Genomic DNA, 13,637 nt, shown 5'->3' with positions numbered 1-13,637 from the left:
GCATTATTACTGGATGTAATGGAATTCACCCTTTATTGAAGGGATCTTTAATTGGAGAGACCACTACTAAAGTTCTGCTTGCAAATTTGGTCTTCTGAAGCTTGGCCTGGAAATTAACTTGCTTTAAAAGCAGAATTTTAAAATAAATTTATGCGCAGGGTTAGTACAGGTTTTACAAGTTGCCATCGATTGGCTATTTTTCTTCAACTGCTGCCCGATATGGAAACTGCGGCACCATATAAAATGCTTCCAATGTAGTTTTGCGCAAGTGCCAGCTCTTGACTGGGCATCTGAGCCTTGAGTCATCTGCTCTCAAAGGGACCCATGCCTTAGGCACAGACTCACATGCCAAGAAAGAAGGAAAGATAAGGGATGAAACTTCTACTGATCAAGACTTGCAGCTGTGATAATCTGGCTGGACACCACACAGTATCACTGCATTTAACCCCTTACTGGAACCGTAAGGGCAGAACTTGGACTCAAGAGGAGAGCTGTATGTTTCGAGACAGCTGCTGTCGGGCAGAAGTGGTCAATTTTCCAGTATTAGAAGCAGGTTTCTGATCCATAGGGGCACATGCCAAGTTCATCAGATGCTGCCGACTATAAAACTGCAGAATAAACAAATTGCTGCCCCATGGGAGTAACAAGATGCCTCAGTAAAAATTATCTTTGTCACTGGGGAACATTTCCTGGGTGTTTTCTGGTACTGTCATACAGTCATGTGCGAGTTGGATCACATTGTTGGCCCAGCCTGATGACAGTCCCATTGGTATTGTAAGCATTGAAATTCCTTTAATCTCTCAGGATGACAGGACTTCTCTTTCCAACACATCTTTTCTCAGATAATGCCATCATCTGTGGTCTACAGTTGGTTATCCCAGATTGCAGCAACTCTTGGTGACTGTAGCAACCAGCTGATCATGGTTGTCCAGTGTATGTCTGTGATATCTTTCTGCTCCAGCAAGGCCAACCAGTGTAGAAGATCTTTGCAATGAGGAAGAACTATAAACACAAGAGTTTCTGCAGATGCTAAAAATCCAGAGCAACACATACTGAATGCTGGAGGAACTCAGCAGATCAAAAAGCATCTATGGAGTGGAATAAACAATCGACATTCCACCAAAGGGTCTTGGCCCAAAGCTTTGACTGGTTTATTCCTCTCCATAGATTCTTGACTTGCTGATTTCCTCCAGCATTCTGTGTAAGGAAGGACTATGGTTTATATCATAGAAACACATTTTATACCTCTGATGATGCATTCCTAAATGAAAATATTTACATGTTCATTCATTAGTAGATCAATTTTTTGGGGCATTTTTTTCACTAATTAAAGCATGTTAGTGAAACCTTTATTTTGTGAATGAAAGGGGAAAGAGCAATGACTATAATATAAGTAATGAGTGGTTCCGTAGGGAGCAGCTCTAAAGTCTGATACAGTTAATCCTCACTGTAATTATTTGATTTATTAATTGATTTCCTTATTTTTTATTATTGTTTTATTTATTTTTTCTTTCTTCTATGTTATGTATTGCATTGAACTGCTGATATTAAGTTAACAAATTTCATGACACTTGCTGGTGATAATAAACCTGATTATGATTAATCCAGAGTACCAAGTTCAGTCCTCTTACTAAAAAGTGACATTATATAATCATTGAAACATGTTATCTTTGAAGGCTGAATCAATCCTCAGTCCTGAAGAAAGGTCTGACCTAAAATGTCTATTTATTTCCACGGATGTTGCCTGACCTGCTGAGTTGCTCCAGCATTTTGTGTGTGCTGCATTGAATAATTTTAAAGTAATTTTCTTTCATGATAATTAAATATTTCTTTACTAAGCACAGCTCTGTGCACTGTAACACAGTAGTTTTCCACAGTGTTCAGTGCATGTGGATGAAGAAGGTTAATAACACTCAAAGGAATGGTGGTTTTCATACATTGTCTCCAATGGAAACAGAGGCTTCCATCAAGAATGGGGTCTCATAGATTATGCTATACTAGCTCACTGTATGAATTCTAAATAAGCTCAGGCATCATTACTAAAGAAGGAAGTATTGCATGAATATAGATCTTGAAATAACAGCCATAGAGAAAATTCAACCCATGATGTTGCATGTTGTTATTGTAGAGTCACCATCCAATAAAGTTAAAGGTAGAAAACACTCAAAATATGTGACTGGCAACTCATAAAAGGTAGTTTGCTCCCAACATATTTCTGTTATTAGAGCCTACACCTTAGAAAGTGATCAGAAACTTGGATATATCAGTGCTTGAAATGATAATAAATAAGCAGATTTAACAAGCAATCAACTGAAAATGCGTATCACCTATAATATGTTGACTTGCAATGGGTTCAATCTATTCTCATTGCTTAAATGCACAGGGCATCCATTTTAAATAATATTGTGGATTCATCCTCAGAAATGGCTACAACATCCCACAAGAAATTGCATTATTTGTTCAAAGCATTATGTCTTTGAAGGGAATTGGCAGAAAAAGTTTAAAACTGATAAGTTCTGATTTACAGCAGAAAATGAATCAATAATCATCAGCAGAAAGTTAATTAAGACTGGAGAACCTGAATAATTCTGAAACCGTGATATTCCACATATTCCATAGAGAGACAAGCTTGGCACAAAATATTTAGAACGGGTTTGTAAACCATTTTACACACAAAATAATGGAAGCCATCAAAATAAAAATCAAAGTCTGTAAATGAGTTCCTAATGGTGAGAAAAGTAATAGGGCCTGAGAAAACTGGAGAAGGGCTTTTGTTTGAGAAGCACAGGAGCCAATACAAATATGCTTCTTTAAATCAATCTTACGTTTGTAACTGATTTCAGAATCAGTTAGGGCGCCATGGTAGTGTAATGGTTAGAGCGATTACAGATTGGTTTGTCAGAGTTTGGAGTTCAATCTCAGCACCCTCTTTAAGGAGTTTGTATGACCTCCCCATGAACACGTGTTTCCTCTGGGTGCGCCGGTTACCTCTCTCAGTCTGAAGGTTAACGGTTAGCAGCTTAATTGGTAAATTATAGCTAAATATAAGTAGCTAAGTTATCCCATGTTTAGGCTAGGGTTAAATTGGGGGTCGATGGGTGGTGTGGCTCACAGAGCCAGAAAGGCCTATTCCACACTGTGGTGAACTACATATACCTGTCTGGACACGCCCCCCCGCTGACTGCTCCTGTGGCTCCTCCCACAGACCCCTGTATAAAGGCGATTGGAGGCACTGCTCCTCCCTCAGTCTCCAGGATGTTGTGTGGTGGTCTCTTGCTGCTGACGGTGCTTTCTTCCAGCTAATAATGCTTTTTTCCAGCTAATAAAAGCCTAACTCGACTCACGTCTCCGAGAGTTATTGATGGTGCATCACCCACTATCTCTAAATAAAGCTAGTTAGGGAGCAGAACACCTCCCTAACATGCTGGAGACTTGTGGCTCTACATTTTGCTCTCCATAGATGCTGTTTGGCCTGGTGAGCACTTTACATTATTTTATATTTTTACTGTCAAATTTCCAGAATTTCTAGATCTTTCTGTATGAAAATAGGAAAACTTACCTCCATATTTAGCAGCTTTAGCTGCTGCGTATCCACCTGCAATGAAGAAAAATCAACATGAGACTTGCCTTGTGCATTGTAAAGGATTTATAACAACTGACCACATTTCCAAAATAATCAATGTTAATGTTGATTGTAGAAATCCTAACCAAGTTATCTTCAGTACAAGCTAAGAAAAGCATGTGCGATAACATTATTAAAGATTTAGATTAAAAAATCAATTTCTTTATCTACTAAATGACTTTACAACAGTTTAGATCAAAAAGCTAAATGAATAAACATCTCACAAATATGTTGTTCTTGCAGGAGCTCACTGGACAGAAGTAGATTGAATATCAGTTAGGTTCAGCTACCAACATAGATCCCTGACCAAATAGGTAATCCAGAATTTTTTGACAAATTATGATTGATTTAGTTTTTTAAACTCAAGAACATAAACGTAAAAAAAGAAAGCAAGTGTTGGCTATTGAGTAAGATCATGGATGAGGTTTCATCTTGGTATCATTTTCCTGTGGTAATCCCCATATCCTTTGATTTTCATAATAACCAGAATTTTCTGTCTTGAATGTACTTTGCAACTGAATCAACAACCCCTCTTGGGTACAGAATCCCACAGATTCACACCCTTATCCTGACAAAGTTCTGATCTCTGTTCTGAATAGCCAACCTCTTATTTTATGATGATGACTCCAGACATAAACCCTGTATTTAAAAACAGAAAATGCTGGAAAGGTTTAGTAAATCAGGCAGCATCTGTGGAGAGAGAAAAGGAATTAATATTTCAGGTCTAAGATTAATTTCATTTCAAATTCCTGGAGCTGCAGCTTCTTTTATTGATTTTCATAAACCTCATACCTAATTTATCACCCTCATTGGCATTTTGTACATTTCCGTGAAATCATATCTCATGATATCTCATAACCCACCATTTCAGGAATCAAAATGGAAACTGCAATCATGATTTGTCCTTGTGAATAACACTTGAAATTTTATCAGTCAGAGTCTTACAGCAGGGAAAAAGGCTATTTGGCCCATCTGAGCTAGTCCCATTTGTGTTTGGCCCATATTCCTCTAAGAATTTCTTATCCAAGCACCCATCCATGTAATAGAGTCATACAAGGCCTTTGGCTGAACCAACATACACCAACCATGTCATCCACCCAGCCGGTTCCAATTTCCAGTGTTTGGACCATTTTCCTCCAAGCCCCACTCCACCATGTACCTATCCACGTGCTTCTTAAATGATACTACTGTACCTGCCTTAACTAGTCCTGGCAGTTCATTCCTTATAATCACCATTCTCTGCTTGAAAATGTTGCCCCTCTGGTTCCTTTAAAATCATTCTCCTCTTACCCTAGGCCAATGCCCCATTGTTTTGAATTCCCATTACTTGGAGAAACATTCACCTTGTCTATGCCTTGCATAAATTTTAAACACTTTTAAAAGTTTTCCCCTTCATTCTCTTACGTTTCAAGGAATAAAATCCTAGCCTGGCCAACATCTCCTTACTATTCAGGCTTTCTAGTCCTGGCAACATCCTTGTAGATTTTTTTTCTGCACTCTTTCGAGTTTAACCATGTCTTTGCTGCAGCAGGATGGCAAAAACTGTGGACAGTCCTCCAAGTGGGGCCTCACAATGACTTAAATTACTGCAGCATAGTTGTATTCTATGGAAACATTTGGAATTTACAGCTCTAACAACAGTTGTCAATTCAACACTTCTGGAGCCGAGTCAATCATCTTACCACAATATTCATCACAGATCTTGCGGAAAAGCTCCTCATGACATTTTACAGTCTCTAAAAAAGGCTGGCCAACAATGATTAAAAATTCCAAGAAATAGCATATTTTCTTCCAGTTCCCTTTTTTTAAGGAAATCTGGTGGTTTTGTTCAATCAATTCCTGATGATTTAATTTGGAATTTGGCATCCCCTCACCATAACCCTTTTCCATGGCAACAGTTCTTTTGTGTGAGGAAATCAATAACCTATCAGGAAAAGACAATAGCCTACTTTTCACATTTATATCATGTACTCGTGTCTTTTTTTAAATACAATCATCAATCAATAGAGTCTAAATGTTTAAAATCTGTACAGGGAAAAAGCCACTCCCATCTAAACACCAATGCACTGAAATGAGAAGCAAGATCACTTGCTGACGATTTGCTTGCTTGATTCTCAGATAAAATCTATATGCCATTGCAGATACAAAAGAGGAGAATTTAGTTACTTGAGTCATTTTCTGCAGGAAATTCCTTAACTGGATCATACAATGAGCTCAAAATGTGGTGAGGTATCTTTGAACTTACAGAAATTGGATATGGCTCAGCAAATGGCTATATCATCATGATTTTTTTCCTGCACAACATATGGGATACACAGTATATGCTGAAAAATGGTAGTGTGGTGAACAACCTCATTGCTGGTGTTAGTGGTTACTGAAAACTGGGACTCTAATTGCATGATGCTCTCATTCTAAACTAGGTAAGTGAGGGATCTGTTCTTATGCTAGGCCAGGGAAGTCTATTAATAAAGATTCAAGCCATATTTGCAATATATCGAGATCGCAATCACCTAGGACATGCTGTCCTATTACGACCATCAAAGAGTAGATACAAGAGCCTAAAGAAACATACAGACAGCCCTCATCCATCAGATTTCTGAATGGACAATGAATCATCCCATAAATACTTCCTCACTATTTTCACCCTCTTCTTACACTACACGTTTAATTTAATATACATTCCTTATTGTAATTTATAGTATTTTTATATTATTGCACTGTAGTACTGCCACAAAAGCAAGCAAGTTTATTTGTCTAGCACTTTTCAAACACAAGGCAATTCAAAGTGCTTTAAGTAGAACAAGATATATTAAAAAAATCAAACATCAACTTTCAGACAATATTATTCTTAAGAGAATAAAATCACAAAACTAGATATGATAAATAGAAATTACAGTTCAGAAGATACTAATTAAAAGCTGCAGCAAAGTGAAAAAGCTTTAAGACTGGATTTCAAAGAGCTTAAAGTTGGGGCAGACTTCAGATCCTTCTGAAGGTTATTCTATACGTGGAGCATAGTAACTAAAAGATGCTTCACCATGTTTAGTTTTGACCCTGGGAACAGTAAGCAGACCTGCTAAAGATGACCTGAGAGCTCGGGAAGGTTCATAACGCAGCAGAAGATTGGAGATGTATTTTGGCCCAAGTCTATTCAGCGCTTTATAAACCAGGAGTAATAGTTTAAAGTCAATCCTCTGATGGACAGGATGCCAGTGTAGTGATCTGAGAACTGGAGTAATGTGTTCTACTTACTTGGTCTTAGTGAATACTCTAGCATAGTGGTCACCAACCCGTCGATCGCAATCGACTGGTTGATCTTTGAGACTTTCCCAGTAGATCCCAGAAAAAAAAAAGAAAAATAAATACACAAATATTGTTGAGAGATTGTTTCTGGGTTACAGGGTTTTAGTTCCGTTCCTTCTGCCCAGTGCGCATGCGTGTAGCTCCCCTGCACTACACAGTGTAATTCAGTGGTCCCCAACCACCAGGCCGCGAGGCAACGATATGAGTCAGCTGCACCTTTCCTCATTCCCTGTCAGCCCACTGTTGAACTTGAATGCACTCGAGGTCATCAGTCGCCTAAACGCAGTGATACCCTCGCGCCAGTGTTCGCCTCACACGGCCGGCAGGAAGTGCTGATGCTACTGGTCCGGAGCGTGGCCGGCGGGAAGCGCCATTGGTACTGGCCTGGAGCGTGGCCGGTGAGAACTGCCGATGCTACGGGCCCGAAGTGCAGCCGGCGGGAAGTGCCGATGCTACTGGCCCGGAGTGTGGCTGGTGGGAAGCGCCATTGCTGCTGGCCTGGAGCGCGGACAGATGGGCGCCACCTCTAAACCTGTTCACCACACTAAATGTTCATGGGGAAGCCGGTGCTAAATTATTCGCTGACGGGCTCAAGGTTTCGTAAGTATCAGAGCAGCTACCACGCTGTGATCTACTAAAACAAACTTCTGTCAGCCGATAAATCCTACGGGGGGGGGGGGGGGGCTGTCACATTCCTTGCTCGGTCGGTTGCTCTGTCCGGACTGCGACTGTTGCGGCCCCAGCACAGGGACCTCTCCGGCCCTGACCTTGTCTTCTTACCCCACCCACGACCAGCCAAGCCTGGCCAAGGCGTCTGGCGGCAGGCGGGCGGAGGCTGCAGTTCGGGCCAGGAGGCTGTCCGAGGCACAGAAGCCCTCAAAACAGCTTCAGTACCCCGAGTCCAGGCACCCTGCACTTAAAGACAAACTCGTTGAGATTTTTCAGCGGAAAAAAACGCGAGCAAGCGGGACAGAAACTAAGTGCCGAGAGCCGCAAAAAAATTGCGGAATGGACTGGACATAAGGAACCTGTATCAGTGTATTCCGGTCGTGTTTAACACCAACATCCCCCCCTTCGGCCGTCCGCAAGAATATTGTCAATATTAAACAGGTCCACGGTGCAAAAAAGGTTGGGTATCTCTGGTTATATCTCTGGGTGGGTATATCTACATTATTTCTACTTCCGGGTTGCGGGGTTTTACTTCCGGTCTTTTCTCCCCTGGTGCGGATGCGTGTAACTAGTTGATCTCGCCTTTCACTAAGACCGAGGTAGGGGATCTTGGGCTTAAAAAGGTTGGTGACCACTACTCTAGCATCAGTGTTCTGAACAAGCTACAGCTGTCCGAGGGATATTTTATGTTATTGCACTCTAGTGCAGCCCCAAAACAAAAAAAAAAATCACGACAGGTTGTATGTCAGTGATTTGATTCAGATTACTTGTAGCTCTACCATGAAATGAAACATAATACAGTTATCAAATAATGGCACAGATATTATTGGAAAACTTGTTGTCAACACTGAGAGGGATCTTACCTGGAACACCACCTAGTCCAACCCCTTGACCACCTCCAGCTATTCCCACCGGAATGCCTCCCGGAACACCACCTGGAATATCAGCATAGGAGAAGTACAATTAACTGTATTTTCTAAACAACTATCAGAAGAACATTCAATTGGAACTGAAGAAACTTCAGTATGATCATGACCACTTATCACAAATAAATTACTATTTTTATTTGCTGTAAGTACAGATTTTGGAGCATAATCAAAGGATCAAATGCAGTAATTAAATTTATTTAAATATGGTAAAACTCTTAGTACTCTTGTTTAACTCTGGTTTAGTACTCTTTTTAGTTGTACACAATATGGTCATGAATGTTTCAGTAAACCTGGTAAATTGAGAAAGAGCATGGGACTCTGGCCTGGAAACTGGAAAAAAATGGGGCCCAGGTGAGTGGAAAGGGAATAAGTCAACTAGTGCCTGGGTACTGGAAAAGGAACATAGAAACTAGGTCTTGGTGAGTCAAAAGACCATGTATGCACTAAGGCCATATTTAGTGGAATGGAAGGACGGGAACTAGGTCTGTAGTGTGTGTCAGAAAACATGCAAACTAGGCCCCTTGTATGCCAGATGCTGAAACATCTAGATTTCTGAATAGTCAGGCAGCAGATTATTAGAGTTCTACTAAAACTTTATATCTTTGAAAAGTGCCATTCAAAAGTATTATTTGTTCCTTTGTTTAGATACTGGCTGTGACAGAATCACGTGAAATAAAAACAAAATGCGAGAAACATTCAACAGTTCAGGCAGCATCTGTGGAAAGAGAAACAGAGTTAACATTACATGTCTGAGAGTCAGAAAACAGGTTCGTTTCCGTTGCAGAGAAGGTAAGGGAGGAATGGGCAAAATAAAGAAAATGTCTCTGAGACTTTGGAATTTGTACTGTTACAGGAAAGGTGATTGAAAACAAGAGGTAGAAAATGTTTCCTTTCGTGCGGTAATGGAAGAGTAACTGAACGATTATGCACTTTTACTCAACAAGTCACACACAATGCATACTTAGCATTTATGATAGAGAATGTAGGTTCAGTCATCTGAGGAAAGTTGATATAGAAACAAGCATCAATGAATGACCAGCGTTTCTTCAGCTACATTGATTATTTGAGAGAAAAATGAAAGAAACTCAGCATGGTGGGAAACTGTAGAACTCCAGGCAGTTGGAGATCTGCTAACCTCATGGTGGGAAACTGTAGAACTCCAGGCAGTTGGAGATCTGCTAACCTCATGGTGGGAAACTGTAGAACTCCAGGCAGTTGGAGATCTGCTAACCTCATGGTGAGAAACTGTAGAACTCCAGGCAGTTGGAGATCTGCTAACCTCATGGTGAGAAACTGTAGAACTCCAGGCAGTTGGAGATCTGCTAACCTCATGGTGGGAAACTGTAGAACTCCAGGCAGTTGGAGATCTGCTAACCTCATGGTGGGAAACTGTAGAACTCCAGGCAGTTGGAGATCTGCTAACCTCATGGTGGGAAACTGTAGAACTCCAGGCAGTTGGAGATCTGCTAACCTCATGGTGAGAAACTGTAGAACTCCAGGCAGTTGGAGATCTGCTAACCTCATGGTGGGAAACTGTAGAACTCCAGGCAGTTGGAGATCTGCTAACCTCATGGTGAGAAACTGTAGAACTCCAGGCAGTTGGAGATCTGCTAACCTCATGGTGAGAAACTGTAGAACTCCAGTCAGTTGGAGATCTGCTAACCTCATGGTGGGAAACTGTAGAACTCCAGGCAGTTGGAGATCTGCTAACCTCATGGTGGGAAACTGTAGAACTCCTGGCAGTTGGAGATCTGCTAACCTCATGGTGAGAAACTGTAGAACTCCAGGCAGTTGGAGATCTGCTAACCTCATGGTGGGAAACTGTAGAACTCCAGGCAGTTGGAGATCTGCTAACCTCATGGTGGGAAACTGTAGAACTCCAGGCAGCCAGAGATATGCTAACCTCATGGTGGGAAACTGTAGAACTCCAGGCAGTTGGAGATCTGCTAACCTCATGGTGGGTAACTGTAGAACTCCAGGCAGTTGGAGATCTGCTAACCTCATGGTGGGAAACTGTAGAACTCCAGGCAGCCAGAGATCTGCTAACCTCATGGTGGGAAACTGTAGAACTCCAGGCAGTTGGAGATCTGCTAACCTCATGGTGGGAAACTGTAGAACTCCAGGCAGTTGGAGATCTGCTAACCTCATGGTGAGAAACTGTAGAACTCCAGGCAGTTGGAGATCTGCTAACCTCATGGTGGGAAACTGTAGAACTCCAGGCAGTTGGAGATCTGCTAACCTCATGGTGAGAAACTGTAGAACTCCAGTCAGTTGGAGATCTGCTAACCTCATGGTGGGAAACTGTAGAACTCCAGGCAGTTGGAGATCTGCTAACCTCATGGTGGGAAACTGTAGAACTCCAGTCAGTTGGAGATCTGCTAACCTCATGGTGGGAAACTGTAGAACTCCTGGCAGTTGGAGATCTGCTAACCTCAAATGATGAGGATGTGTGTTAGGATTTGCAATTAGCTGCACTCATTTATGAAGTTAGCTTCTTCTTTAATTGACAGCCACATGCAGTAGATCTACCCACATAATAGCAGTGTAGCATGACCAACCCCTTATCTTTGAGACTATGACCATTGGTTCTGGACTCTTTGGTCATGAAATAACATCTCCAAATCAAGCCAATCATGTAGAAAATTTGTACCTTTCCCTTTTACAAAACCATGCAAATTTTGAAATTCTGCCTTAATAACCAGTGAGAAGTAGAAGTATTAGGATTATTAGAAGTATGGTATCTTGTCCATGTACTTCCCACAGCTAAACATATAAGAAAGATACGTGGAATTAATTGCAACTAGAAGATATCAGTTAGTACAGTGGTCCCCAACCACCGGGCCGCAGAGCATGTGCTACCGGGCCGCGAGGAAACAATATGATTTGGCGATATGAAACAATACGAGTCAACTGCACCTTTCCTCATTCCCTGTCACGCCCACTGTTGAACTTGAACGCACGCGAGGTCATCAGTCGCCGAAATGCAGTGATACCCTCACGCGGCTGGTGAGAAGTGCCGAGGCTACTGGCCTGGAGCGCGGACAGATGGGCGCCGCCTCTAAACCTGTTTAGCACACCGAGTGTTCGTGGGGAACCCGGTGCTAAAATATTACGCAGATGACCTAATTCGGGCTCATGTTTTCATAAGCAGCAGAGCAGCTACCTCGCTGCGACCTACTGAAAGTCATCCCTTGAGACAAACTTTTGTCGGCTGGTAGATCCTAAAATGGGGGCGGGTACGCGCCCCATCACACTCCTCGCTTGGTCGGTCGCTCTCTCTGGACTGTGACCACTGTGGCCCTGGCACAGGGACCTCCGGCCCTTACCTTGTCCTCTCACCCCACCCATGACCGACCGCGCCTGGCCAAGGAGTCTGGTGGCAGGCAGGCGGGCGGGAAGCTAGAGTTTGGGCCTGGAGGCTGTCTAATGAGGCAATGAAACCCTCAAAACTGCTTTGGTACCTTGAGTACAAGCACCCTGCACTTAAAGCCAAACCCATTGAGTTTTTTGAACAGAAAAAAACGTGACCAAGCAGGACAGACGCAAGTGCTGATAGCCACTTAAACTAAATTGCGGAATAGACTGGACATAAGGAACCTACTTCGAGTATTGCTGTATTCCGGTTGTGTTTAACACCCTTCCCTCCACTCCCCGTTGGCTGGTCCACAAGAATACTGTCAATATTAAACCGGTCTGCGGTGTAAGAAAGGTTGATGATCCCTGAGTTTGTAACACCAAGTTCTTAATTTATATATAGCAGAAAGCAGCTCCGTTTTATGAGTCATAGCAACAACATTCCTATATTTGTCTGAAGGAATGTGCCAATAGTTATTTAAAATTTTTTTGATATAGATAGTACATTCCTAGGGTAGGGAGGTTACTGAGATGTTTTAACCTGTGAGACTTTTATCTCCTTCTTGACAGAGGTATACCGACAGATTAGGTTTTTAAAGGAACCAAGAAATTAAGATGACTTACCTCCATATTTAGCAGCTTTGGCTGCTGCATAGCCACCTGAAACAAAAGATAATTGACAAGTTATCACAGAAGAGAATCATGATCAACCACACCGTCTCATTCCAGAGAAAACGTATTTTGTAAATATTCAATATTAATCAAAATTATTCAAAACAACAGTGATACAAGATTTAAGATCGAAAAAGATTTAAATAAATTCAATGTCCCTTGTTTTATTAAAGACACATGAAGTCCTGATAATTCTTTTGGCTATTAGATGGGATTTTACAAGTTACAAGTAGTAACATATAACAGGTACAAAACAAAGTGTGAGGTGTACAGATATTACATCACACATTACTGGATAAATGCAAGGTGACTCACAGAATTTCTCAACTCAGTGGGTTCTCCAGAAAATGGTGACTGTTTCTGTATCTCAAGTTTGTACAATATATGGATTGAGCTATTTTTAGGAGTCAGATCTGAAGCTTCCGCACACATATTCTGTGGAAGTTTCTGGAGCAGAATAATGACAAAAAGCTTAAGGGGCACTTGTGGATGTACTAACTCCATTAGTTTTAATTCAATCCCAATCTCGTTGGGGAATGACAATCTCATTGCATTTCCCACTTCGACTCTAAATAACCAAAATGATTAAAATTTCAAAAAGAAAGCATTCCATGTTATCATTGAACAAGGAAGTCAATTTGCAGACCCATGGTGTCAGAGACAAACAAATGGGAAACTAATTTATACTTTGGGAGGAGAAATCCTGCAGCTCATAAATAGTGTTCAGGTATCTTTTAACTGATTCTGAATCATCTGGTTAGGACTATTTAAAATCCCAGTGGAGAAAAATAATTTTCAAGAAAGAAATAACAACATATCTCATGTGGCAAATGTCAGACTATGGGGAAAATGTTTGATGCTGACTTTCTGATTTTGTATCAAATAAATGTGACTAGCATAAGAATTTTTTTTGGCCATTATTAGCTTATTGCTTAATGCAGTTTTCATGTGGATTGCTAAATGAGTGGCTGGATTAAATTGACAAGGGGTTAAATTGAATATCGAAGAAAGCTTTGTTACAAGGCACCAGAGACAATTTTAACAATATATTTTTTTATTTAAGCAGTTCATTGTTTTGTAATTGACAT

General features: G+C 41.1%; 1 protein-coding gene across 7 annotated transcripts in view; it reads right to left on the bottom strand.

Moving 5' to 3' along the window:
* Window positions 1-13,637, bottom strand: part of elna (elastin a) — a 227,255-nt gene that overhangs the window by 82,842 nt on the left and 130,776 nt on the right. For all 7 annotated transcript variants that reach the window (XM_073053627.1, XM_073053632.1, XM_073053626.1 and 4 more), the window contains 3 exons: window positions 12,502-12,537; window positions 8,458-8,529; window positions 3,560-3,595 (listed from right to left, as the gene is read on the bottom strand). In XM_073053627.1, the coding sequence (XP_072909728.1) occupies window positions 3,560-3,595; window positions 8,458-8,529; window positions 12,502-12,537 (144 nt within the window). The remainder of the gene's footprint in view (window positions 1-3,559; window positions 3,596-8,457; window positions 8,530-12,501; window positions 12,538-13,637) is intronic.

Source organism: Hemitrygon akajei, chromosome 8, assembly GCF_048418815.1.
Source record: "Hemitrygon akajei chromosome 8, sHemAka1.3, whole genome shotgun sequence".
In the NCBI taxonomy this organism is placed as follows: domain Eukaryota; kingdom Metazoa; phylum Chordata; class Chondrichthyes; order Myliobatiformes; family Dasyatidae; genus Hemitrygon; species Hemitrygon akajei.
The sequence above is the reverse complement of the archived record's forward strand: the minus strand, read 5'-3'. Positions and strand labels throughout refer to the sequence as shown.